This window comes from Camellia sinensis, chromosome 13 (assembly GCF_055761805.1).
Source record: "Camellia sinensis isolate YWXY chromosome 13, ASM5576180v1, whole genome shotgun sequence".
Classification (NCBI taxonomy): Eukaryota; Viridiplantae; Streptophyta; class Magnoliopsida; order Ericales; family Theaceae; genus Camellia; species Camellia sinensis.
In genome coordinates this window covers 79,220,866-79,248,793 of record NC_138973.1, presented here as the reverse complement: position 1 = coordinate 79,248,793, position 27,928 = coordinate 79,220,866, and the positions used below count along the sequence as shown (strand labels likewise).

At 40.4% G+C, this 27,928-nt stretch overlaps 1 protein-coding gene across 1 annotated transcript; it reads right to left on the bottom strand.

Moving 5' to 3' along the window:
• Positions 1-3,837: 3,837 nt before the first annotated feature.
• Positions 3,838-5,687, bottom strand: LOC114258680 (NADPH HC-toxin reductase 1). Its single transcript, XM_082902593.1, has 5 exons — positions 5,434-5,687; positions 5,180-5,349; positions 4,887-5,099; positions 4,400-4,785; positions 3,838-4,265 (listed from the first exon to the last, which is right to left on the bottom strand). The coding sequence occupies exons 1-5, from the start codon at positions 5,561-5,563 to the stop codon at positions 4,121-4,123; spliced, it is 1,044 nt and encodes a 347-aa protein (XP_082758719.1). The 5' UTR covers positions 5,564-5,687; the 3' UTR covers positions 3,838-4,120.
• Between the last annotated feature and the right edge of the window lie 22,241 nt (positions 5,688-27,928).

Genomic DNA, 27,928 nt, shown 5'->3' with positions numbered 1-27,928 from the left:
TGAGAGGCGAGCAAATAGAGAATTCGAGTTAGACGCTAGGAAGCGACTCGTGCGCTTAAGAGCGACTAGACTAAGATCTGTATGGTGTGTGAGTTTAACATCACTCTTTAGAAGAGTAACTCCACTATAACATGCATTCATACTGTATGTGCTTATCGACCCGTTAGCGAGGTGAAAGAATGGATCCCTGCTTCTTCACCGTGTGAGTCCTAAAAGTCATTTTTTCCTAAATGACTTCACTTTGTGCCTTTTTTTTGTGACCTTTGACTATGTCATAAGATGAGGAGTTGATGTTCAGCTACTTTGGTATGTTGCCTGCGGTCATGTATGATTCGGCTTTAAGGGACATTACTGGGAAAGCGGTCAATTTCAAATTGAATGATATGAGGGTGAAGGGAAGATCATCTAGTTCTACATCTCTGCTCTATATTCACTGTCGACAACTCACATCGCTCTTTATAGGATGCTGATTGGGTGTGAATATAATGCGGGACCTAGGAGAGTCAAACATGCTCTTTGAGGGATTAGAGATGTTTTTGGACTGATGTAACTAGATGGGTCTGGGTACATGAGACACTATTTCTGTTTTTTTTTTTTTTTGGGTTGATGTCTCTATGCTGACTCATGTTGAGTTTCTAGTATAGAGCTCCCACTTGCAGGTGTTCTCAGCGGTCGCACGGTGCATTGGCTAGTATGAGATTGTTCGTTTTTGGGGAGATTGAGATAGAGATGTGGCAGTGTCATGCCAACTCATGTGCGAGTGGGAGATGTTAGTAATGGGCGCCCATGTGGCATGACCATTTAAATTTAACATTTGATCCTTATCCAAATAGGTTTTGATTTTGAAATCAAACCTATTTAGGATAACCACTCTTGAAACAGACGTTATCAGTTTGAACTGATATAGATAGATATAATATATATTAGATATTATCTGTATCTTAACTGATATGGATAGATATTAAAATATATTAAATATCTGATATGGTTATGGGTAATCTGAAGAAAAAGAAATCAACGTAGTCTGTTTTTCTACCCACATTCTGACTCTCTCCCAAAAAACACAACGATCAAGTCTTTGACACTGTGGTTGGTGTGGGTGATATTCAATCTGTGATATCACTCCACTGCTGGGTTGGTTCAGAAAGAAGTTCCCTGGAAGCACGTGATTTATCCAAGAAGGTATGATCTGATTATTTTAATCCGCTGCATATTCTGTATTTTTGAGTTTACAATACCAAATCCAAAGAGTTGGATTACTATGAAATTAGTTTGGCATTTTAATAAGCCATTAATGGCTATAAAATGATATTTCAATGAATAACATGCTTCGAAGTGTCTTGGGACATATTTCGAAGGTAACCACAAAACCAAATGATGATGGTTTTATGGATCAACCATATTTTTGGCCCAATATATTTCAATAACGAAATATTATTTGCTAGCCATTCCATCAAAGTCAACGTTTGATGTGATCTACAAATCCAAAATAGATTTTGAACAACAAAAGTCATGTTATAGCGTGACCATGAAAATTCATACTTTTTGACACTTTGAAAAATTTCAAAAATTTCAAAAATTTTGAATTCATAAACAGTGGCTTGTTCATTATTCTTGACCATGTTTGGTTTAAAAACATGACTTTCGCCGAATTGATTTTTATAATTCTTTGGCAAAGTGTGTTGTTTTTCCATGTTGGCCATTAATGGCTTATGAAAATCCCCCATCAAAATGTTATTTTCATGACTTGACTCTCTAAAAATTAGTTTTTGGACCCCCGAGCCATGTATGAAACATCATTCTTAGCCAAATTTGGCTCAAAAACATGCTCTTTCGTTATGTTAATTTCATAATTTGGCTCTTTAAAAACAGACTCTTGAACCCCCCCCCCCCCCGAGCCATTGATGAAATCAACTCTTTGTTTTTGCTATTTTCAACCATGAAAAAATTCTGAAAAAATTCACCAATTCCGACCATTAAAGCCTCAGTTAAAGACTTGGTAGTGAGAGTTGACAACTCATCATTTCATTGGCAAATTTCCATATCAAGTTCATGAATTTTTCCAATTAAATCATGTCTTTATTCTTCCACCAAATAATATTGTAATGGAAGGAAGTTTGTTTCACAAATAAAATGGATCTCTTCCTAAAGATCCAAAATTTTTTGTTTGCGCCAATAGATTTCATCTAGGCTATTTGAAATGGACGAATCCAATTTATTTTTTATTTCTTACACTTGACGTCCCGCCGGGGGTGCCAAAAATTGTTGGTTTATTTTTTCTACGAAGGAAAATATCATAAATGTGAGCGTGCCAACAAGGATTGAAAAATCCTTACAGATTAAATTCAAGCTAATTATCAAGCGATTGCGTTGACGGTTCTTTTGCCTCAACAAAGAGGACTTCAAAATTGCCAAGTGTAGAAAAAAGAAAAATTAAAAGAAGAAAGAGGAAGACGGAGAAAGACGATTGAGTGAACAATCAAAGTAATCATTACTTATCTCTACTCCTATGCTTCGAAAAGGAAGTCCTGAAAATAAATGCTTCGAAGTATAAATCTATGTTAAACTACTCCTAAGATAAGAAACATGACAAGAAATATTGAAATCAATTGTCTTTGATTTGAATTTTGGATCATTTATAATGTAGCCATGAATGGCTATTTATAGGTAAATATTTGTAGGAAAAAACTTACAGTAATAACTACCCAATAACTATCTAAAACTACTCGTAACCTCCAAATGAGTAGGAGGATGCCACGTGTCCTGCAATTATATAAATGATAAATAATAATAAAATGCAGATTTATGGTGCCAACAAGTTAATAGAAGACAGTAAGAGCCTAGTTTGGTCTGGCTTTTCACACCAAAACCAAAACTAGGAATCAGTCAATATAAAGGATGACTACAATCATCCTCGGATTTTACAACTACTCGAAGTGTAATGAAATAATAATCTATGAATCAATAAGAAAGAAAATTGATTAACCAGGAGGTGTAACGTCTTGAGGTATAAACATTGAGATTTTGTGTTTCACTTTTTTTGGAGTAAGTTATCTGGGTGATATCATATATGATTAGTATGATGAATCTTCTAAGTCTGGACAATCTGTACCTAGTGTCAGGAGTGTGGATTCAAATCCCCATCTATGTGTGAGTCTGTGACTTACGGCTACATTGTTAAGTAGCTTTACAGTGTAGTACCACCTAAAGGTGACCTTTGGGGCCTTAGCTCCTTAGGATGTAACCCTAGAGGTCACCCTCAGTGGTTAGGCCATTTTCAAGAGAGAAAATTTGTGAAAAAATCAATTTAAAAATGGTATAAGACATTATATCTAAGATAAAATCTTATTTGGTGATAAAGACGTGTCGGAAAAGTTGACGGCAGCAATAATTGGCTTGTAACGGCTACGAGTGGTGGTGATGAGATAAATGTGTGGTATTTCAACAGATAGGATGTTGAATGAGTGACATGCATCACATTTCAACAGATAAGTAGTTTAGTAAATTTCAACAAATAAGAAAGTATATATGCTTGGTGAATTTCTACAAATAGACAAATTGGATGATTTCAAGAGATATACAGATAGGTTGATTTCATCAAATAGTTGTCGTTTTAGACAAATTATATCATTTCAGCCCAAAGAAATTAAACCTTGAGCTTAATGGCCAAAAGATTTAAAAGTAGACTTACGCCTAAGTGCCCCCAATAAGAACATTGAAAAATGAACGACAAATGTAGAAGGGCCCATAACAATAATGAAATGAACGTTGGTTGATCAAAACAATGGCTCATTTTGTCACAGCAATATCTGTAGATATACTAAAGCACACAGCGGGTGCATTTAAATGCTTATCTCTTTATTGCAACAATCAAATAGTCTATTACAGATTTTCTCTTCGAATTACTGAAAATAAAAGATTCTGGAGCAATACAAAGGGTGATTGCACATCTCCATAAATCTTATAACAAACTACTAAGTGAGAATATATTATTGAACCCAAAAGTCAGGGTTCATGGTTTCAATGTCTTTTTTTTAGGACAATTTTATAAATAGAGGAAAAATGCACGGAACAGACACAAAGGATTTGAACTATATATTAATATAGGTCACCAATTGATTTAGTTAAGCGGGAGAGCTCCTAGTCGGAAACCAGAATCCACACTATCATCCAATATCTTCTTCATATCATATTTATACTGAAAACCCATTTCCATCAGCTTCCCAGAATCACAGCTGCTTCCTCTGCTCGGTCCTCCCACGAGCCTAAAAATGAACTCATATTGATCAATTTGAAGTCAAGTTAGGGGGGGGGGGGGGGGGGGGGGGGGGGGGGGGTGTTGTTGGAATTTGTAGAAAGAAAAAAACACCATCCAATGAAGTTCGACAGAGTCACTTACTCTGGTGTTATCTTTAGTTGGGGATAGTTTTCTTGGTAGTAATTTGATATCTCTTGTATAGTTGGATCCACGGCAGAGCATAAGAATCTACCTCTCAGCGACTTTTTTTCCATACAGAATATGTGCGCTTCACAAACATCATCAATGTGTAGTAGCGGAACTGAACCCAAAAGTTCTTGGAGAAATCTTAAGCCGGCATAGCATGAGAGATTGCCAGTGAGCTGTGATATAATTACAGCTATAGTAGAAGTAGCAGGAAAGTAGGAAAGAAGAGTGTCTCCTCCCACAAGTGCACAAGCCAGACTCACCACTTCCAATTTACTGTTTTCAATTTCATTATAGCTCAACACTTCTTTCTCTGCTAATGTCTTCGATTTAATATATGCCTACCAAGAAAAAATAAAATAAAAATTAACTTTGAATTTGTACAAAAATCACTCAAAATATGTTTTTTGGATTGATTTGGAGCATTATCAACCAAGCATACCAGAAAAAAATCATTGCTGAAAGTATAAGAGAGGTTTAGAGAAGTCCAAGAGGATTCGTTGAAGGAGGGTTTATAGCCAGACCCATCTTCTTTCAATGGCGATGATGACACTACACTAGCTGTGTAGATGAGCCGCTTAACAGTTTGTGATCTAACGCAAGAATTAGCTATGATCCTCGCGCTGGCAATGGCTGCTTCAGATGTATCCTTGTACTGTTCAATTATAATTAATTTTCAACATCATTGAAATTTATACATATTAGAGACAACAAGAGAAAATCATGAATTAGAACCTGAGAGCTCTGGGAATCGTGCTGCATTGGGGTAGCCACATGAAAAACATATTGGCAGCCTCTAATTGCTGGTTCAAATTCAGTGGGATTGTATATATCTGCTTGGAATAGTACTAATCTGGTGTCTGCATTAGGAAGGGACCTAAGAAGCTCTACTTTGGGTTTTTCATCTGCAACATGAAACCATCAAAATAAAAATTTAAGGTTTACTACACCTACACAAACACCAATCTGAGAGAGAGAGAGAGAGAGACCTAAGTTCCTCAGTGTGGCATGGACAGTATAGCCCTTCTGTAATAGCTTCTTAACAAGGAAAGAACCAATATACCCTGAGCCTCCTGTAACACAAACCTTGGTGTAGTTGCTAACACCCTCTTGCTCCATTGATTAAAAATTTTGATTCTTGGAAGTTCTGAGTGAGTGAGTCTTTGCAATTTGAGTGGAGTGTCTTCCTCCTCCCCTGCATCTTTATTATCCATTATTTATTTATTTTGGACAAATTATGTCAATAGTATCTCTATTTTGATTTTTGTACTTGTAATTTCATTTAACTCAATTTTGACTTTGAATTTTGGAATTTGTCTTAATTTAATCTAATTGATGATAATTGTTATAATTTTTTAATAAAAAATACCCACATAAATGGCAAGTGTCATATTTTTAGGAAAAAATTATAAATTCACTCAATTTTGTGAAATAATCTCAACCAATTAATTAATAATTTTTTGTCAAAGACACTAACAACTTATCAATTATGCCAAATTGATATAAAATCTAAAATTAACAATTAAAATTGAACCAATTAAAAATATAGAGACTAAAATAATATAAGAAGCAAAATGTTAAAACAATCTGTATGTAATTTTTAATTTTTAGTTGTGGACAGGCATTTCCTTTCTTTCTTTTTCTTCTTTCTCATACGAATTCTTGTCCATACAACTGACTTGGATTCTTGTCCATACAACTGACTTGGATTCTTGTCCATACAAATGTGACAATTATCCATCAACTAAATCCAAGTTCAACTCGCTTAATCTTTTGTGCACGGCTCTTGTATGCTCTTCTCATACGACACAATATTTTTGGTTTTTGCAACTGATGGACCTCTATTAATTTTTAAAGAGTAATATTATATAAACAAAAAATATATTCACAATTTTTTATATATAACGATGTAGTTTATTGTGGATCATTTACTTCAAAATAGAATATCGTTAAAAATGAATTTATTACAATAATGACTTTACCACATCAATCTTATAAAATATTTTGTATAAATTTTTTCTATGAATAGAATTTTCATTTTTGAAATGTTTGACACTAGAAACAATGGAAGTGCTTAAAAAGAACAAAGAACTTGAATAACATTAATTTTGGTCGGACATACAATTGTATTTTTTTTGTTTAGAACACTTAAAAAAGTCGTATCTTTCGCTAAATTATTTTGTCTTTAGTGATTTGTTTTTTTAATATTATGTCATTTTTTCACTTCTTCAGTTCGTCATGTGCAAACAAATCTAAAAATTAAAAAAATTTGAAATATTCTAAAAAAAATTTGAAAAAGCCAAAATAAGTTAAAAAACTATCTAGACTTTTTAAATTTTTTTTAAAAATCTTAAAATTTTTCTATTCACCTCGTCGAGCTGAATCTAGAAGCCTAAATCATTTTGATTTTTTTTTTTTTGGTAAAAAATTCACTAAAAATGAACATTAAAAAAAAAAAACCAAATAAACAAACCCAAAATTAGGGGTGAGCATGGTCCGGATTGGACCGGATTGGGGTAAAACCAGGACCAATCCGTTATTTACGGTTCTTGAAAAATTGGAACCAATCCAATCCGTTTAAATCGTGAAACCAATCCAAACCAATCCATTTAAATACAGATTGGATTGGTTTAGGACCACGGATTCACATAATTAAATAACAAAAAAATATATATAACACTTTAATTTCATAAAAATATAAACATAACGCTATATTAGTTCCACAATAGCAACATATATTTCTATAATAGTGGCATACTGTTTTAGAATTTAAACAATCATAAGAAAACTAGTTTCACCATAAATATTTAGACCATTACAAATTAAAATTAAAAACTAACAAACAAAAGTAATAAAAGAAGATGTTATACGGTTTTAGGTTTGAGTTTAGATTTTATATAGAATAAGAGAAGATACTATGTGGGAGGATATATCTAATAAAAATATATACTATTTGTATACGTCCGAATCGGTTCCAATCCGGAACCGTGGGGTTCAATCCGGAACCAATCCGCGTACTACGGATTTTTAAATCTTCAATCCGGAACTGAACCGCGGGTTCAAAAAACCAATCCAAACCTATCGGATTGGACTGGACTGGATCGGATTACGGATTTCACGGATTCCTTGCTTAGCCCTACCCAAAATGCTCAATGTCCATAACAAATGTTAGGGTAAATTACACTTCGCACCCCTGCACTTTACACCAAATCTCACTTTGGCCCTCATGAAATCATGACAATCAACCTTTTACACTTTTGATCAAATCCTACTTTGGTTCCTACACATGAAATCGTGATAGTCAACCCCCTGCACTTTTACTCAAATCTCACTTTGGTCCCTACAGAAGTGTTAATATCCCTATTCTATTATTTTATTTTTAAATCTTTAACAGAATTCAGTTATGTGACAAAAATGTGACTACGAAATGTAGGTAAGAGGGGAAAATCATTCATGTTTCCTGTAAACACACTTTGTCCTACGTGATAAGCACATGAGAATTATGTACTACAATATATATATTTGTATGGTAAAAATTAGGATGAAAAGATAAGAAAGTAGAGCTTTTGAAATAAAATAAAAAAATGCGACAAAAATATCAAAGAGAAAGAAAGATGAATAGACAGAAGACTGTGTTACCGTGAAAAATAAAGTTTCGTGATTCCAATTTATGCAAAATCCTAGTTCATCTTCTTAATTGTTCACAATTTACGTTTTGTTTAGTCTAATACAATCATATTTTGATATAAATTTTGGGATAAAGTGTGTATTGGTGAAAAATATAGATAATTTTTCTTTCTTACTCTCATGTGATAGTCACGTTCTTATCACATGAGTAGATTCTGTTAATGATTTGAACAACTGAGTAACACAAAGGGGACATTGATACTTGTATAGAGATCAATATGAGATTTTACCAAAAGTACAAGGGGTTAATAGTCACAATTTCATGTGTAAGGACCAAAGTAAAATTTGACCAGAAGTCTACAATATTAACTGTTATGATTTCATGTGTAAGATTAAAGTGAGATTTGATATAAAGTATAGGGCTGTAAAGTGTAAATTATCCTAACTTTTATTTGTGTTTTGGGTCATTTCCGCTAAACTCGAATGGACAAGATGAAACAAATATAGCATTAATCATTGGAGCACATCATTTGTTGGTTCGTTGGATTGGAAAGTGCATTATATCATATATGTCTTGTCTTGAAAAGATAACAAAAGAAGTTAGTTCGTATGTCAAGAATATATAAATGCTTTTAATTAATAATGTTATTAGAACGCTATGGGTGCTGATTTCCGACCACATTGTCAAACCGGAACTCAGCAGGAGAGCACAGACAGAATAAATTACGTTCGAACAACCTGTCACAGAAAAGATAAGATTTTGGCGGTGGTTCGTCCACCCGGGGGCACTCCGACGATCAAGTCAGTACTTAGTTATCTTTCAAAGATAACAAATAGTGCTTAACTCACTAGCCAGAATACAAAAAATGTACCTTAGACCCACTAAGAGCTTTATCTTTATCGATACTAAGGTCCTCTCCAATTCTAGGACTCTTGTCCCTTATTCGCTCATCTCGGATTCCGATGTCTCTGTAGATAACCTTGGCCTAGTCGAGATCACCTCGGTGTCATGACCAAGACACATGGCACCTTGGCTGGCACTTCGGCGTCACCTTGGCCACGTGTTGTCATTTACTAAATATGTCCCCACAACTACCCCCTAGCTTCTATTACCTCGGCATCTTGAGGTGATGGAACCTACCTCGCTTGTCCACATAGCACGTCGGCTAACACTTTACTCCATTCTTCATGGCTGATATCGTCACACGCTTGTTTCTCATGACCAAGACTCTGCAGTCTACTTTATCAATGACCAAGAACCAAGAACCAAGTTCTTCAACCGAGATCGCTCCTATAGACGAGGCTTTTGCTTCATCAAATTAAGAACTCCAAGAGTTCTATCTGCGCATGAGCTATCACACACTGTTTACTCAATCATTTCTTCACGCATCGCTCTCTCATTAGTTTGTACCTGACACGTGCTATCAGGTCGCGTTGCGTCTGCGTACACTGCCTAACAGATACGTCATCCAAGGTAGGTCATTATGGTTTGCCACCCTTTCGAATTTTTAACAAAAACAACCTCTCTCTCTCTGTCGTTTCACTTTGCATTCCTTCGTTTTTGCCCAAGCTTTCTCTCTCTAAAGCTTCTCTCCAAAAACTACCATTGTTCAAGTCTTCAAGCTCTGCAATTTCCTTTGATCACGTCCTTCGTGATCACCTCGGCATCTTGAGGTGATGGAACCTACCTCGCTTGTCCACATAGCATGTCGGCTAACACTTTACTCCATTCTTCATGGCTGATATCGTCACACGCTTGTTTCTCATGACCAAGACTCTGCAGTCTACTTTATCAATGACCAAGAACCAAGAACCAAGTTCTTCAACCGAGATCGCTCCTATAGACGAGGCTTTTTCTTCATCAAATTAAGAACTCCAAGAGTTCTATCTGCGCATGAGCTATCACACATTGTTTACTCAATCATTTTCTTCACGCATCGCTCTCTCATTGGTTTATACCTGACACGCGCTATCAGGTCGCGTTGCGTCTGCGTACACTGCCTAACAGATACGTCATCCAAGGCAGGTCATTATGGTTTCCCACCCTTTCGAATTTTTAACATAACAACCTCTCTCTCTCTCTGTCGTTTCACTTTGCATTCCTTCGTTTTTGCCCAAGCTTTCTCTCTCTAAAGCTTCTCTCCAAAAACTACCATTGTTCAAGTCTTCAAGCTCTGCAATTTGCTTTGATCACGTCCTTTGGCGAAGCATTCACCGTTCTTCTCCACTCATTGCCACCGTCTGACTCTGACGAAACTCAAACCGATGTCCTCGATCTCGGCCCAAACTGGTGAGTTCTTTATTTCTTTTGATTTTGGTTTCAGCCTTTCATTACTCTGTATATATTTTTTGTATGCCTATTCCATTGCTGTTGAATTCGTTTGTTTGCATCGTGCTCCTTAAATTCCTCACTTCGATTGCCACATTTAATCATTTGTAAATCAGTTTTTGTGTTTTAAGCTGCTTCACTTTTGTGTCGTCTTTATATTACTTATGCTGCCACTGAATATTTGCACTATGTTTTTCTGTGTTTTTCTCATATTTCTGGATATCATGAGTCAGTTTCTTGTTCCTCAATGAAGCTCTGTCATTGTGTTTCTTGAATGTTTTTTGCACTATTCTTGCTAAACTTTTGTTTGGTCTAAGTCTTGATTGTTTATTTTGTCTCTGAATACTTATTGGTTCTAAATCATGTTCATCTTTCTGTTTTTCTTGCTTATTTCCAAATTCTTGCCATTGATTCATGTTTCCATATAGAGTTAGGTTTGGGATTTGATAGAAACAACATTCCTTAGGGAAATTGAAACAAACTCTCCTAGATCTTGAAAAACCCTTGCCCCAGTTCCTTTTTAGGGTTTAGCTGTGGTTCTTCAAACCCACACCAACCACTCTCCTCTGAAATCTTGCACCTTTTTCCTTTAGCCAACATCATGGGTATGTTCAGGTGGAGGATAGACACCCCAGAAAAAATAGAGTATTTCCGTCGAGAATTCTCTATTCGAGCCGATGTTCACCTCAGGTTGGCTGGGGAGGAGGACTCCATCATGCCTGATGGAAAGTCTATGCCCTTTCCCGTTGTTGCATTCATCGAATGTGGACTTTAGTTTCCCCTCGACACTCTCTTTTGAAAAATCCTTCACTACTACAAACTTAACCCCGTGTAACTCGCCATAAACTCCTGTAGGGTCATTAATGGCATAATTGAACTAGCACATCGAGAAGAAGCTAGGATTACCTTAGCCGACATCCAGTTCTACTACACCATGTGTGGCCTTAAATCTAAAAAAGGGTACATATATTACCTCAAGCCCAGATCCATCACCTTCAAACTAATAGCCAACCTCCCAGACTCTAACAAGGGTACTGGAGATGATTACTTCATCATCTCGGGCAACTGGTAGTTCTTATCCGATGACGACCTCCATCTCTACCCTTTGAGCCGAACAGAGTTTAAAGAGGGTGATAGTAAGGACTGAGTCATTCTTTTAGCCATATTTCTATTAGGACTTGTCAATTCGATATATCTTCATTTAAATACTTTTGCCTTCTTACTCTTTTTTGCAGTTCTTCCTCAACCTGCAAAGGGATTTCGGCAATCATTTGTTCCCAGCCGAGATCTAAATAGGCTACTAGATTTCCCTATGCAGAAGCGCAAGACGCCTCTTCTACTGAACCATATTCCCACTTACAAGTCGGCCCTGCCCAACGTCCTCCGAAAGAGCAAATCTCTAACCTCGGCAACATCTCTCTCTGCTACTTCATCGCCAAAGCCTGATCAAGCCTCAACTTCTAATACAGTGGAGCAACCATCAATATCTGCTCCCCATCTGATCCCTCCAGCCCAACGCCAACGCCGATGCCGAGCTCCACTTTTTGCTCCAACAGGCAGAACTCATAGTTGTAAACGCCAAAACACTGAGGCGTCTGCTTACGATCCTGCAAACCCACCAACTACACTTCCAGCAATCTGCTTTGGCACCAAAGTCACTGTAGCCGCCACTGCTGAAGAGATGGGACAAAAACTAGCCATTGTTGAGGATCTCCTTGCCGATATCCCTAGGGTTGTGACGGTGCAATCCTCGTCCTCCTCATCCCACCTAAAGCCAAAGCCAAAAAGAATGAAGAAGGCTAAGGCTAAGGCCACAGTGATTCAGATTGATTCTGAGGATACTGTGCTAATCTCCAAACTAGCTGAGGTTGAGAAAAGCGCCTCCGCTGCTGAGAAGAGGCCTGCTGAGGCTAGTTCGTCCGAGGCACCCTTCTCGAAGAGGCCAAGGTCTGAGGATATAGATCAATTTGGCGTCTTTAAATCTAGCTCCCTTTGGGCCTTGACATTCATGGTGGGTGACCGACCTTTGCTAGCTAGCGACAGTACGCTGGACAGTGTTGAAGTCGGCGCTTCCATCTCCATTGCCGTTCTCTTGCCAGCCAACATCAACCGAATGGCTGAGCTAACAGAGTATGAAAACTATGCCCTGATGATGCAGCACTGCATCTTGGTAAGTCTTCTCCCTTATCTTTTGAAGTCTTTCAACACTTAGCCAAACTTTTACTAATCTATTTTGTTTTCTTGTAGGCCATCTAGCAGGGTCACTCATTCGCAATTAAGGCCAAGGGTTTTAAGAAAGAACTAACCCAAAAGACAAAGGAGGCAGCCAAACTTCTCACTTTGCTTAACAAAGCTGAGGCTCGCATCCAAGGTCTTCTTGATCAATCTAAGGCTACTAAGTTAGCCTTGAAAACAATCGAGGATCGCGCTGTGGCTATAGAAAATGTTGTCGAGGTCCCTCAGGCCGAGGCAAAAGAGGCCAAAGAGAAAGAGGCCTAGGCCCAAACCAAGCTCCAGACGGCACTGTCTACAAAGGCAGCCGAAATTAAGAAGGCGGACGAGTAGGCTTACGCAGAAGGGGCAGCCGACGTCTGTGAGGAATACAAAAGCAAGTCAGACAGGCATGTAACAGGGGTTATACCCTTGGTTGGATGGCTGCTCTAAAAGAGTTGGTTGTTCTCGAGGACTCATCCCTTTGAGATGATAGCCGACTTGTCGTGCCATTCCTTCCTGCTCCAAGCCAATTCGAGGGTGAGGTTGAGGGGGAAGAAGAAGAAGAAGAAGAAGAAGAAGAAGCCAAAGTCAAAGCTGGTACTGAGGATTCTACTGGGGCCAAGTCCCCAACTTTGAATGAGCAAGCCGTTGACTTGACTCAGGACGACGAGGACGAGGTCCCCAAGAACATCACTGAGGCCGAGGTTGAGATTGCTGAGAAGAGCCTTGACAAGACTCTTCTAGAAATTGATGCCAAGATCGAGGCTGAGAAGGTTGCCAAGAAGCTCTCCCAACTATCTGCTGAGGCCGAAACACAACCAACCGCCAACGCAGAATAGCATGTTTTAGAATCTTTTCTCTGTTTTTGTACCTTGTACTTTCTCCTTTGTAGTTTTTGTAACCTTTTGGACAATGTTTTAACTCCAATTTGGCTGCATCGCCCTTTTTGTAATTGTGAACAAGTAATCTTTTGCTAGGTCGAAGTGCCTTTTTTTTTCTGAATGCAAGTCTTCTCTTTTCTTCCAAGTGTTGTATGTTTGTCTCAGGTATATTTCATTGCTTTATTTAATGCCTTTCTTGCTTCCATACTTAGAATATTTTTTCATTCCTTCAAAGTATAACTTAGCTGTATAATGACTCCGGGACATAATACCTTGGATATAAATCATAAATGTTTTCCTCGGTTAACACTTAAAAAATCAAAATATTTTTACAAGTGTTATCAAGTGTTGCTCTTTTACTTTCAAATGCTATCTTCTATCAAGACTTTTTCCTTTTTGCTATTTCCAAGCTTTGGCAACCTGGTTGGCCATCTCGGCAATTACATATCCCGGATACCTTTTCCAATACAACCCTGGCTAACTTTAACTTGTAAATTTCTTCTAAAATTTCAACAAGTTTTAGGCCCATAAAATTTCAACAAGTCCCAAACGCTTTTCTATTTTTAATCTTATTTATCATTCTCCAACTCTCTACCCCCTAATGTGAACCTAAGTTTCACTTATGTTTACATTAAGCATGCATAGTCTTTCGCCGAAGTCAGATTCAATCAAAGACTAGCCAAGGTTCTCAACCTTGGTTTCTCTGTTAACCTAACTGCAATGCACTTAATTCCATTCTAAGTTTAATTCTGCCGACATGGCAAGTCTTGTTTCAATTTCAACTTTGTTCAACTCTATTATATGCAAGTATAATTCAACTTTGCCATATAATAAGTCTAAGTTATTCGTTATGTTTCAATTAGAAACATTGTCAACTTAGTTCAACTCTATCATATGCAAGTATAATTTAACTCTGCCATATAATAAGTCTAAGTTATTCGTCATGTTTCAATCAAAAACATCGCCAACTTAGTTCAACTCTATTATATGTAAGTATAATTCAGCTTTGCTATATAATAAGTCTAAGTTATTCGTCATGTTTACTGGTCAGTCCTATTACACAAATTTCAAAATCAAGCTAAAATTTTATTATTACTTCGGCTAATTACATAAATTTCGAAAAAATAAAAATCTAATGATAGAAAAACTTCAAGTTGCAAGTGTTCCAAGGTCTTGGTAACTCTTTGCTATCACTGTCTTCAAGTAGATATGCCCCATTGCTGGCGACCAAGAAAATTCTATAAGGCCCCTCCCAATTTGGGCCAAGTTTTCCTTCTTTGGGACTTTTTGTGTTGTCGACGACCTTGAAACTCTCTTGGGTTGACCTTCTTATTGTAAGCCCTAACAAGCTGCTACTGGTATGCCCCCAGTCGAATTGCTACTCTCTTCTTTCTTTCTTCCAGTAGGTCTAGATCTCGGGCCAGGAATGCCTTGTTAGTCCCATTCTCTACTCATTGGGTTCTGATCCCTGAGATATCGACTTCCAGTGGGATGGCTACTTCTATGCCATAAGCCATGGCAAATGGGGATTCCCCAGTTGACCTTCTCGGTGTGGTCCGATATGCCCAAAGTACATTGGGCAATTCTTTCACCCATTTTTCCTTTGCTATTGCTAGCCTTTTTTTGATCCCATCTAAGATAGTCTTATTGGATGCTTCTGCCTGACCATTACTCTGAGAGAAACTTGGAATAGAGTAATAGTTCTTGATTTTGTACTTAGCACAGAAGCTTTTGATTAGCATACTGTCAAATTGTGTACCATTGTCTGCTATTATTTCCCTTGGGATCCCAAACCTAGTGATGATGTTCTTCTATATGAAGTTCTTCACACCAGTATCCCGAATCTTCACAAGAGATTCAGCTTCTACCTACTTTGTGAAATAGTCAGTTGCTACCAACAAGAACTTCCTTTTTCTAGTTGCTTGGGGTAGTTGTCCAACAAGATCCATGCCCCATTGGGCAAATGGCCAAGGGCTGGACATTGGGTTCAAATCTGCTGCTGGTTAATGTATCAAAGGCGTGAACCTTTGACATTTCTCACACTTTCTGACATAGGCTTCGACATCCTTTTGCATGTAAGGCCACCAATACCCCTGAGTACTGGACCTATGAGCAAGTGATCTGCCCCCAGCATGGCTTCCATATACTCCTTCATGTATTTCATACAAGAAGTCTTCAACTTGGGAGGGATGCACACATCTCAAAAGGGGACTAGTAAAAGACCTTCTGTAGAGATGTCCTTTTGTTGTCAAGCTAAACCTAGCTGATTTTAGCCTGATCTTGTGTGCTTCTTTGCGATCATTTGGCAGCTTCCCATCTCTAAGGAACATTACTATTGCAGCCATCCAACTTGGGCCCATCTATACACACATTGTTTCGTACTCTGTGATCAGTGATTCCACACTTGGGCCTGATAAATAATCAACCATTATTATTCTTGCCTCCCCCGATTTCATTGCACTAGCCAGGTTAGCCAAGGTATCTGCATGGCTGTTGTCATCTCGGCTAACCTCCTGTAGTCGGCAATCCTGAAACAAGGCTAACAATCTAACAACCTCTTTGACATAGGCTATCATTCTTTCATCTCTGGCTGTATATTCGCCTGTTACCTGGTTCACAATAAGCTGGGAGTCACGGAAGACTACCACCTCGACGGCTTCTATTGCTGCTGCCAACTTCAATCCTGCGATCAGTGCTTTATATTCTGCTTCATTGTTTGAGGCCTTAAACCCCAGTTGAATAGATTGCTCTAACATCGGCATATCTGGCGATGCTAGCACTACTCATGCCCTCGCTCCTTGACGGTTTGAACTTCCATCCATAAACAAACGAAAGGGGTCGCCGATGTAAATGTTGTAGGGCTTCAGTTTTTCTTCTTCCTTTTGATCTGTTGGGGGGGGTTTTCATTCCCAGCTGGGTCTCTTCTTGTTCCCTTGGACACCTTAAGCCGCGACTCATCGGAGCCCGACGTGGGTTGGTTTTAGGTATGAACTCGGCCATAAAGTCGGCCAAAACCTGGCCCCCTTTATTGCTGTTCTGGGCCTAAATTCCAGGTCATACTGGCCCAATACTACTACCCATTTGGCTACCTTGCCTGTCAGATCTCCTTGTTATAGCAGGGACTTCAAGGGGTGCTCAGTTAATACCACAATCTTATGGGCTTTGAAATAACGGTTCAACTTCTTGGATGCCATCATTAAGGCCAATGTCAATTTCTCCAGGAGTAAATACCTGGTCTCTACACCTGCAAGGGCTTTACTCACATAGTATACTGCCCTTTGTTCTCCATTCTTTTCTTTGATTACCACTGCACTCACTGCATGCTCCGAAACCGCCAAGTATAAGAACAGTTCCTCTCCAGGTACTAAGTTTGAGAAAACTGGAGCTGTGGTCAAGTATTTCTTCAAGTCGGCCAATGCGACTTCACACTCATCTGTCCACAAAAAATCTATGGACTTTTTTAATAAATTGAAAAATAGTTTACATTTATCTGAACTTCTGCTTATAAACCTATTGAGGTTTGTGGCCCTTCCGGTTAGCATTTGCATTTGTTTTGCCAACGTTAGGCTTTTCAAGTCCAGGATTGCCTTGATTTGATCTAGGCTTGCCTCAATGCCCTTTCTAGTAACCAAGTATCCCAAGAACTTACCAAACCCAACTCCAAATGCACATTTCAAAGCATTAAGTCAGAGCCAGTATGTTTTAAGGATGTCGAAAACTGCCTTCAAGTCGGCCAGATGATTCTTAGGTTCTTTGGTCTTCACGACTATGTCATCAATGTATACTTCCACTGTTTTGCTAATCAGATGTCTGAACATCTTGATCACTAACCTCTGGTACGTTGCACCTGCATTTTTCAACCCGAAAGGCATCACTCTATAACAATACAACCCTTTTAGGGTGATAAATGTAATCTTCTCTTCATCAGGGGGGTACATTGCTATCTGATGGTACCCCCTGTAAGCGTCTAAGAAGCTCATCCTTCCATGCCCTGAAGTGGCATCCACTAATTTGATCGATCTTGGGAAGCAAGAAACTATCTTTGGGACAAGCTTTATTTAGGCTAATGAAGTCCACGTAGACCCTTCACTTCCCATTCTTCTTTTTCACAATTACAGTGTTGGACAGCCAAGTAGGGTAGTTTACCTCATGAATGGCTCTGGCCTCTAACAGTTTGTCCACTTCTTCTTCGACTGCCTCCACATGGACCAACGTCTGCCTCCTTACTTGCTGAATGATAGGTTTGGCTGACCTGTCTACATCTAGTCTGTGGCAAGTGACCTCGGGGTCAATGCCTGACATCTCATATGGCGTCCAGGCAAATAACTCTATGTTTGCTCGCAAGAATGCTTCTAACTCCCTTTCCTTCTTCTCGGCCAACCTTGAGCTGAGGAGGAAGAATTGCTCCTCATCCTCTTGCTGGACCAGAATTTTCTTCAAGGCTTCCTCACTTTTATCGGTCAGCTCTTTGCCGACATCATCCAGGACCTCCATGTCCTCGTCCTCAATCTCTACTATTTATGCTTCTCGTACGTTGCAAGTGGATCTTATTACTGCCATGGAGCAATTTTTTGCATGCACCTGATCCCCTCTAACCTCTTCAATTCCATGCTCTGTTGGGAACCGCAACAGCTGGTGTAGTGTTGAAGGAACAACCCTCATTATGTGCAACCATGGCCTCCCTAAGATAACTTGTAAAGGGATGGGGTGTCAATTACTATGAACTCTGTACTTACCTTCTTAGTGCCTGCCCGAACCTCCAAACTTATAGCTCCCAGGGGCCATGTCGGCATTCCATTAAACCCGACCATTGGACTGTTGGACTACTCCAGATCACCTCAGTGAAGGTCGAGCTCTTTGTAACGTCTGACATACATGAAGTCACAAGAGCTGCCTTAGTCAATCAGGATACGTCTTACCTGGCATTCTCCAATTTTGAGGGATATCACCAGAGCATTGTTGTATGGATGTTGTACCATGTCTAGGTCGGCTTCAGTAAAGGACATCATTGGTCCTTGGTACTCATTTGCCCTAGGCCTCTTTTGCTGGACCTAATATACATGTTGTAAGTGCTTTACCCTCTGAGTCTCCCTACGTACCTTGTCCTCATTGACCTTGAGTGAGTCACATTGATCACTCGAGGTCTGTCTGCTTGCGATTGTGGTATTGGTAGAGGTGGTGCTGTCGGTGCCTAGGGTAGCCTTGTTTGCTCTTTCCTTATTCTGGCCTTATCTACTAGGTCCCTTAAGTGACCTTGTCTTACAAGATCTTCCAAATGTGCTTTTAGGGCTCTACAACCCTATGTCAGGTGTCCATCTTCATTGTGGTAAGCACAGTGCTTTCCCAGGCTTCTTTCCATGAATTCACCAAGAACCTTTTCTAGCGCTCTATAATACGGTTGGTTCCTGATTCTTTCAAGAACTTTATAAACCGGAATCCAGAATACAGTAGTGACTGCCTGTGCAGCCCGCAGTCCTGTCTCTTGCGTGTTAAATCTAGTATTACCTCGGCCTCGCTTCGACGAGCCGTTTATCTTCTCGTGTTTTGATGCCTTTGTCCTTGGCGTGTCTTCTTTAGCTCTTGCATATTTCTCGATCCTGGCCATGAGTTCCTCAATACTTTTTGGTAATGTCTTTGCCAGTGGCTTTCGAAGCAGATAGCCATTATTCAGGCCGTTCTTAAAAGATACGACCTCCAACTCTTGGTTACACCCTGGTATTCAGTTAAAAACCTCATAATACCTTTTGGCATAAGCCCTAAGGCTTTCATCCTCGCAAATTCTCAAAGTTATCAAGGAGTCTACCCTCAATGGCTGCAGTTTGTTTGTAACGAACCTGGCCACAAACATCTCGGCCAGGCCTTTCCAACTTTTCACAGCTTCTTTCGGCAACTTGTGAAACCAATCTGATGTGATTTCCCCAAAGGATGAGGGGAACACCTTGTAGAGCAATGGTTCGTTCTCGGTATACAGTTTGAGTTTAAATACAAACTGACATGAAAGTTAGGATTGGACTTACTGCCGTATATCTGGAATCTCGCATGTGAAACCTTTTCGGGGCCTCAAACTTATCTAATTCTATTGAGAATGGCGTTCTCGGCTTGACCGGTGATGTGACCTCGGCATCTTGTCACTTTCTCTGGAGGTAGTCTCTCAAATCCTCCTTAGTCCGTCTAGGAGCTCGGTTGTCAAGGGATTTCAGCCTTTTTGGTGCGCTACTCCTGGTGTCGTTATGAATCCTCTCCTGGTGTCGTTATGAATCCTCTTGGACCTCCCTCCATTCATTGTGTCAAAACAAAGCTCCTTCCCCTGAACATGTTGATGTTCCTTGACATAAGTTTTCTTGGCACGAGATGTCTTCTGAGACTCTTCTCTTATCGATTCTCCTCGCCCTACGTCTCGTGAAAGCCGATGTGAATGCTCCTTTGCCCTTCCATGCTGAGGGACTGCAGGGATTACTTTTTGCCCCCCTTTCTGGGCATCGTTCTTGGCCGCTGGAATCGATGTGTCCTCTAATGGACATGGTGGCTGCATGACGTTGTTCTGCATCATGAAATGGACAACTGATTATAGGTCTGCTAATTTGTTTGCCATTCCCTTCATCTCGCCGTCCTTCCTCAGGCATCTATCTTTCCATACATGGAAGTCATTTTTGTTGTAATACTCGCCTTGGCCTGCTTTCTTTGGAGCGTCTCCTTCTTGGCCGATGTCTTTTTTCCTAGGATTCTACTCCCAGGGTTCTTCATTACAGTCCTCTTCCTCTACATTAGGATTCGCGTGTTTGCCACTCTCGCTAGGTATGTCGTCCCCAATCTTCTCTCTTTGCCTGTCGTTGGCCATCTATTCTTCTTACGTTCCCACAGACGGCACCAAATTGTGGGTGTTAATTTCTGACCTCATTGTAGAATAGGAACTCAGCAGGAGAGTACAGGCAGAATAGATTATGCTCGAACAACCTGTCACAGAAAAGATATGATTTCGGCAGTGGTTCGTCCACCTGGGAGCACTCCAACGATCAAGTCAGTACTTAATCATTACTTGATATAGGATTCATACCAATTTGCGAATGTGTTAATAAAATTGTTGTTAAAAGTGTCAATATCCTTTATATTTCTTGTTTATTGGAATTTAATAGGTCTATGATATTAAAAAAATTACTCAAAATAATAATAAGATGAAGCATCAATAAATCTTAAATAATAATTTTATGAATTGTTTGGTTCTCTATTTTTTTCTTATGGATCTAAAGGTCCCATTCTAATTTGAATTACATAAAGGGAAAAGTATAAATGTGTGTTATGTGTTGAGAGACAAATGTAGATTTTCTTATAATGTTAAAATTACTAAATGTAATACCTTAAAAAAAAATTTAGTATATTTTTTTCAAATGTAACACTCAAAGAACATAATACACCAAAAAATTCCTTTGTATATTGTACGGGAAAGAAATAAACCTTCTCGTATAATCTTGTTGATCAAGTCTGCGCTTCTCTGTACGTCGTCGCTTTATCACCTGAAAACACAAACGTGAGCTAGCCGGCGGGTGTGTGCCGGAAACCTCTCCGATGCCTAAGTCAGTAAGCTTGACAAATAGACAAAAGCTCTGTGTATTCAGAAAGCAAGGTTGTGTGTTACCTCTCCAAAGGTGATGTTTGTGAGCTTTTATATATTTCGTGTGGCACAATCCTAGTAGGACTTCTACTTCTCCATGGAAAGTCCTCTTAGGATTCATACTCCTGAAAGATAATGCTTATCCTTCAACACCCCCCTTACTGTTTAAACCAAGTGAGATGGTTTTTACAATGGCCGAACTCCAACATGACCGAAGTAAACATGACTATGCACAGCCGCAAAATAAGCCGAACTAGCTCTAGCTCTTACGTCGGCTTCTCATACACAACCCATGGCGTGGTTAGATCGAATTAACATGTCATGGCTAGTGTAACTTCAAGACCAGTCTAACTCCAAAGTACCGTTAGACCGATCTAACTTTGATCTTCTGTCGGACCGGACTAGCTTCACGGCCTTAGGACCGGACTAACTTCAAGATATCCATACGACCGGAGTAACTTACATGACCATTTCACTCGACCCTTTGTACTGCGGCTCATAACGGCCCATTACCTAGCTCGGCCCAATTTTCACATAAATTACCCTCTCAATTGCCCCTTAATTCCATCTGCCTAGCATGATTGGGATTACCTGCCAACGAGCCGAGCTATAATTTTTTAGCCTATCCAGCCGAGCTAAAACCCTTTAGCTTTTCCAACTGAGCTAAAATTCTTTAGCCTTTCCAATCGAGCTAAAACTCACACCAGGCTCTAGCTGTTCGGTTGAAATGTCTTTTCAATCACAGCAACTGAATCGCTTCTTATTCCAATGACACGTGGCAGGCACTGATTGGCTTAATGCAACTGTCACGCCGCCTTCGTACTCCGTGTTTTTTGAATAGTCCAGCCCAAATTTTGGGCTTTCTAACAAAAGCAAATCCTAAGGCAAAAATCCCTCCACTTCTACTATTCATCATCTTCCTTTTCTCTGAGTTCTTCACTGTTCTTCGTCTTCTGAAAGAGTTCGTGTTTTGCTGCCTTTTGCTTCCATTTTCCAATTCTTGCCTCTTCATCTGGTTAGTATTGTTCCTCTATCTTGCTTTCCCTTGTTTTCGTACTTTGATTTGCGTGTTTTTGCAAAACACATTTGTCTATTTCGCTTTGCTCTGTACTTTTCTGGAAAAAACTTAACAATTGAACACATGAATACATGTAATATCCTGTAAAAAACTAGTTTTCGATCCAAAATCATGATGCAACCGAACTAGGACACTGTTTATGCTAGGTAAAAGTCCAGTTAGTTTACAACCGGACTAACACTTCATGTTTACACCAGTAGTGTTAATAAGTCAAACCACCTCTTGCGCTATCTCAGCCGAGGTAACCAACCGAACTAAGTTTGCACTTAGCATATTGAGATACCTGAACTCCAACCGATCTAGGCCTTCGGGGCTAAACCAGCTTTGTTAGTTTTTTAGATGGAACTCAGAAAGCTGCCCCTAGATGATTAACCGGACAAACAGGATTGTTTCCACAACCGAGATATCGAGACGCTTGCCAAGGCCGAGATAATAAAAGCCCTGCTCAATCCGAGCTACCAATCACCTTGCAGAAACCGAAACCGAACCTGTAGCATCCCACACAATCGAAGTAGGACTTCTTTTTATCTTGCTTTTAATTTGTAGCACAGCTCAATGATCTGTGCTTAACACCTTTGTTCTTCACTTTGCAGACTTAGGTTGCCCAGGCACTCCTCCGCGCGCTTAACCAAGCTACTGAGCACAATTTTTGGACCGAACTAATTTATTCATAAATTATACAATAAATGGGGAAGTATAGATTTTAGTAAATACTCCGGGCGGTCTAGCCGAATTCTGAAAAGATTACAATATACCCGATAACGTCCACCTGATCTTAGCCGAAAAAGATGTCATACCTTGGGGCAATGAAGGCTTTGTCCCCTTCACCCTCTTGTCCATAATTGAAACCGGACTACGATTTCCAGTCCAACCCTTAATTTGTGAGTTTCTTAGGTAAACTAGACTATGCCCAACCCAACTATCCACCAATTCATACCGTATAATAATGGGAATAGCCGAACTAAACCGTCAAGCTGGTCTCAACCTCGGTCTGGCCGAAATCTTTCACCACTACTCCATTGGTTCGAAGGAAGACGGGTGGGTGTACTATCTTAGAATACGCCGTCGTCGTGAGAAAATAATAAAAAACACATTGGATAAAGACTTGAATGATGACCATTTTTTCTGGGTGTCCGGGAATTTTGAAGACCACCAAGCCCAGATTCTTGGCCGAAGCATCAATTGGAAAAAAGGAACACCTGGTATAATTACTTCGGTTTTCTTGTGTGCTTTACAATATTTCGGTTTTCAATTTTTCAGTCGAACTAACAGTTGTCTTCCTTTGTAGATTCTGCCTACCTCCATTCTCTATATAGCTACCCAAATCTAGCGACCTTGCGTGCCGCACTACGGTATCCAGAACGTAGTTGGGCCAAGCTATTAAAGTTCGAACCGACCTATAGATACAGCGGCCGCCGAAAAGCGAGAGTGACCGACTTTCTGCTAGAGGAGGCCCCAGATCCGGACCCAACCTTGCCAGAAATCAAACTAATCCCACTGACCGCTGAAGAAGAAATGGCCAAGAGAAATAGAGTTAGAGCGCTATTGACCGAGACCAACAGGCCCGAAGTACCGCCACCAAGCCAAACGCAACCTGCCGTTATGGCCCTTCCTTCTCAACAGCCTTCTTTATCACGTCCATCCAAGCGCGCCCGGTCTACACCGACCGAACAGTGTCTTGTGGATGAGGACGAATCCATCCCTTCACCAATTCCACAGTCGGAGCCTTCTGACCGAGCTTGCTCTTCCAGGTGGGCACCGAAGCTGAAATTTCAGAACCGCCTTATTCAAGATACCGATTCGGTGGTTGCTGAGAAGGACCACTTGATGGCCTTCAATCTTGCCAAAAGTGTGTGCCTTCCAGCAGACATGGAACACCACCAGAATTTGTCCGAGCTGGAGGCCATTCGATCGGCCACTAAGTCCATGATCCCGGTATGATGCCCCTTGTCTCTAACTTTAAAATTTTTTTTCCTAACTTTCAGTCCGGTTTCCTCATTGATTTCTTTCCATTCATTTCAGTCTCTTTAGAAGAGCCAAATTGCCCACCAAAAGGTATTGGAGCTCAAGAAAACGGTGAGGCAGGCCCTGGCAGAAGTTGAAGAAAAAACGACTGAGCTGAAGGAATCCCACCGAAAATCGGCCGAGCTAGAGGTTGAGGTAGCTCGTCTAACCGGACTAGTTACCTCGGCTGAAGCTGACAAACAGAAGGCGTTGATCGCAATGAAAGACAAGTACCTTCGTGAGCTGGTCAAGCTTGAAGGGAAAAAGGACGCCGAAATTGCAGATTTGAAGAAGAAGGTAGGAGATGCCACAGCCGAAGGTTTCAAGGAGGCGGAAGGCCTCTATATTCCACAATGTGAGGGAGCGAAAGACTTATTCTTCAAGTGCGGCTGGAGAAGTGCTGTGGAGCAGCTCGGCTGTGGGCCTGAAACCGAGGTCTACAACGCTCCTCAGTATTTCATTCCGGCCTCACTAGTGGAGTATGCTGCTTCCGTCCAACAACAATTTTTGCAAGGTTCAGATGATGAAGATGAAGAAAACGAACCAACTGTTACTCCGGTAGTCAACGAGCAAGGCAACGATCAGTCAGCTCGGTTGGAGGCAACGGTTGAAGACCTGACTGTTGAGCCGTCGACTGACATCGTTCTGCCAGTTGCTACTGAGACTGATCTTCCATTTGCAACCGGTGTTCAAGTTGATATTGACGCCGACCATGAAGACCTTTTTACTTGATTCTGTACTTTCTTTTTGTTTGTTACCTTTTGCTCTTGTAATCGGGCTAAGGCCCCCCCTTTGTAATTGCTCTTTTGATGAATGAAAAATTCCTTTTTCTTATTTCGGTTGATCTGTATGTTTGTACTTGCAATGACTTTTCCATGATCTTTTCACTTCCAACTGTTATCTCGGTTTAAATTCCTGTTTGAGCTTGCTTTCTAATAGTATTGTGGCCGAGATACTTTAATCTGGTCTCAGCTGAGTAATCTGACTGAGCTTTCCAGCCAACCACTCTTTAGCCGATGTACTTATTTCGGCTAAAGAGTACTAAGAGTTGGTTTAATCTAGCCAACCACTCTTCAGCTTTAAACTTACTTCGGCTAAAGAGTAACAAAAGTTGGTTTAATCCAGCCAACCATTCTTCAGCCTTAAACTTACTTCGGCTGAAGAGTAACAATGGTTGGTTTAATCCAGCCAACCTCTAAGTTGGTTTTTTCAGCCAACTTAGAATAGATTGTTTGGTTATTCCGACCAAACGTCCTGCAGCCTGGATCCTTATCCTGGGCTTAGGAGGGGTGTTGGTTTAATCTAGCCAGCCTCTAAGTTAGTTTTTCCAGCCAACTTAGAATAAAGTGTTTGGTTATTCCGACCAAACGTCCTACAGCCTGGATCCTTATCCTGGGCTTAAGAGGGGTGTTGGTTTAATCCAGCCAACCTCTAAGTTAGTTTTTCCAGCCAACTTAGAATAAAGTGTTTGGTTATTCCGACCAAACGTCCTGCAGCCTGGATCCTTATCCTGGGCTGAGGAGGGGTGTTGGTTTAATCCAGCCAACCTCTAAGTTAGTTTTTCCAGCCAACTTAGAATAAAATGTTTGGTTATTCCGACCAAACGTCCTGCAGCCTGGATCCTTATCCTGGGCTTAGGAAGGGTGTTGGTTTAATCCAGCCAACGTCTAAGTTAGTTCAGCCAACCTTATTTTTGATGTCCCTAACTTACTAATACAATCTCATACAAAAAATAACTATGCTGAAATGAATTGACTTTGTTTTATTGAGAGAAAGGAAAATTACACATACTTGTAAAAAAAAACTTAAAAATAAAATAGTTTGAGATTGGCAGTGTTCCATGGCCTTGGAATGGCTTTGCCGTCCTTGTCTTCTAGGTGGTATGCCCCTTTGCCTGCTAACCCAACCACTTTGTAAGGACCTTCCCAATTTGGCCCTAACTTGCCATCTCCTGGTATCAAGGTGTTTCCCATCACTTTGCGCAGTACCCGATCTCCGATCTTGAATTATCTTGGATGCACCGTTTTGTTGTATTTCCTGGATAACTCTTGTTGATATGAGGCAATGTGAACCAGTGCTCTTTCTCTTCTTTCTTCCGCAAGGTCGAGCTCCAATGCTATGGCTTCGCCGTTTAAGTCTAGATCAAAATTTTCAGTTCGAATTGTGGGGAGGCCAACTTCTAGTGGGATTACCGCTTCCATACCGTAGGCTAAGGAGAATGGTGTTTCTCCTGTTGACCGCCGAGGTGTGGTGCGATAAGCCCATAAAACATGAGGAAGCTCTTCCGCCCATTTGCCTTTGGCTTTCTTTAACCTTTTCTTCAACCCATCCAAGACTACCTTGTTTGAAGCTTTTGCCTGTCCATTTGCTTAGGGATATACCGGTGTGGAATTATAGAACTCTATCTTGTATTCTTCACAAAAGCCTCTGAAGATTCTACCGTCGAACTGAGTGCCATTGTCTGAAATTAGGGCTTTTGGTATGCCAAACCGAGTGATGATGTTTTGCCAGACGAACTTCTTCACATTTTTTTCCTTGATTGATGCCAATGCTTCTGCTTCCACCCACTTTGTGAAGTAGTCTGTTGCTGCGAGAAAGAACTTCCTGTTACCGGGTGCTGTTGGAAGTGGTCCTACTATGTCCAAGCCCCACATTGCGAAAGGCCATAGGCTAGTCAATGGTAGGAGTTCTCTAGCTGGTTGATGTATTTGGTGTGCGAATTTTTGGCATTTCTCGCATTTCTTCACATATTTTTCTGAGTCTGCCTGCATGTATGGCCACCAGTATCCTTGCGAAATGGCCCTGTAAGCTAGCGATCTTCCTCCTTGATGACTTCCGCACACTCCTTCGTGTATCTCGTATAAGAATGCTTCCACTTTGCTGGGGTGGACACACTTTAGATAGGGTCTTGAGAACGACTTTTTGTATAATGCCAGAGATGGGGAGAGCCAAAATCGCTGTGACTTTGCTCTAATTTTGTTGGCTTTTTTCTTTTCTTCCGGCAGGACGCCATCTTTCCAGAATAGTATGATGGGATCCATCCATGAGGGGCCTAGATCGACGCAGCATACTTCTTCTGCTTCGGGGTTTTCAATGCTTGGTCTTGGTAAGAAGTCGATGAGCAACGGATGAGGGATGAAAGTATCTACCATTGAAGTGAAGCCTGCTAGTTCATCTGCTCTGCTGTTCTTTTCCCTGCCTATCTGTTCTATCCTCACTACTTCAAATTTCTTGATCTCTGTTCTGACCAATTCTTGGTACTTGGCCATCCTATCATCCTTTGCTTCGTAGTCGCCAGAAATTTGGTTTACCACCAGCTGTGAGTCACTGTAGACCATTAATTCAGTGGCCGTCATGTAGGATGCTGTTTTGAGTCCTGCAAGGAGTGCTTCGTACTCCGCTTCGTTGTTTGATGCTGGGAAGCCAAGGTTGATTGCTTGCTCCACAACCAGGCCGTCTGGTGAGATGAGGACTATGCTAAGTCCTGCACCATGCCGGTTGGATGCTCCATCCACAAAGAGCTTCCACATCTCACCAACAAACAACTTCCAGCAAGTGGAGGGGTCGGATGATGTCGTGGGGTCAAGAATGTTGTTGGTGTTTTCTTCAAGGTCCATGCTTGCTGTCTGCCCCTCGCTATCTGATTGTACCAAGTCTTTATTTGTTGGTGAGTCTTGGTTTGCTTCTTCCTTACTGTCTTTAGTCTGGTCTGCCTTGTAGTCTGACTGAGCACCTTCTGCTA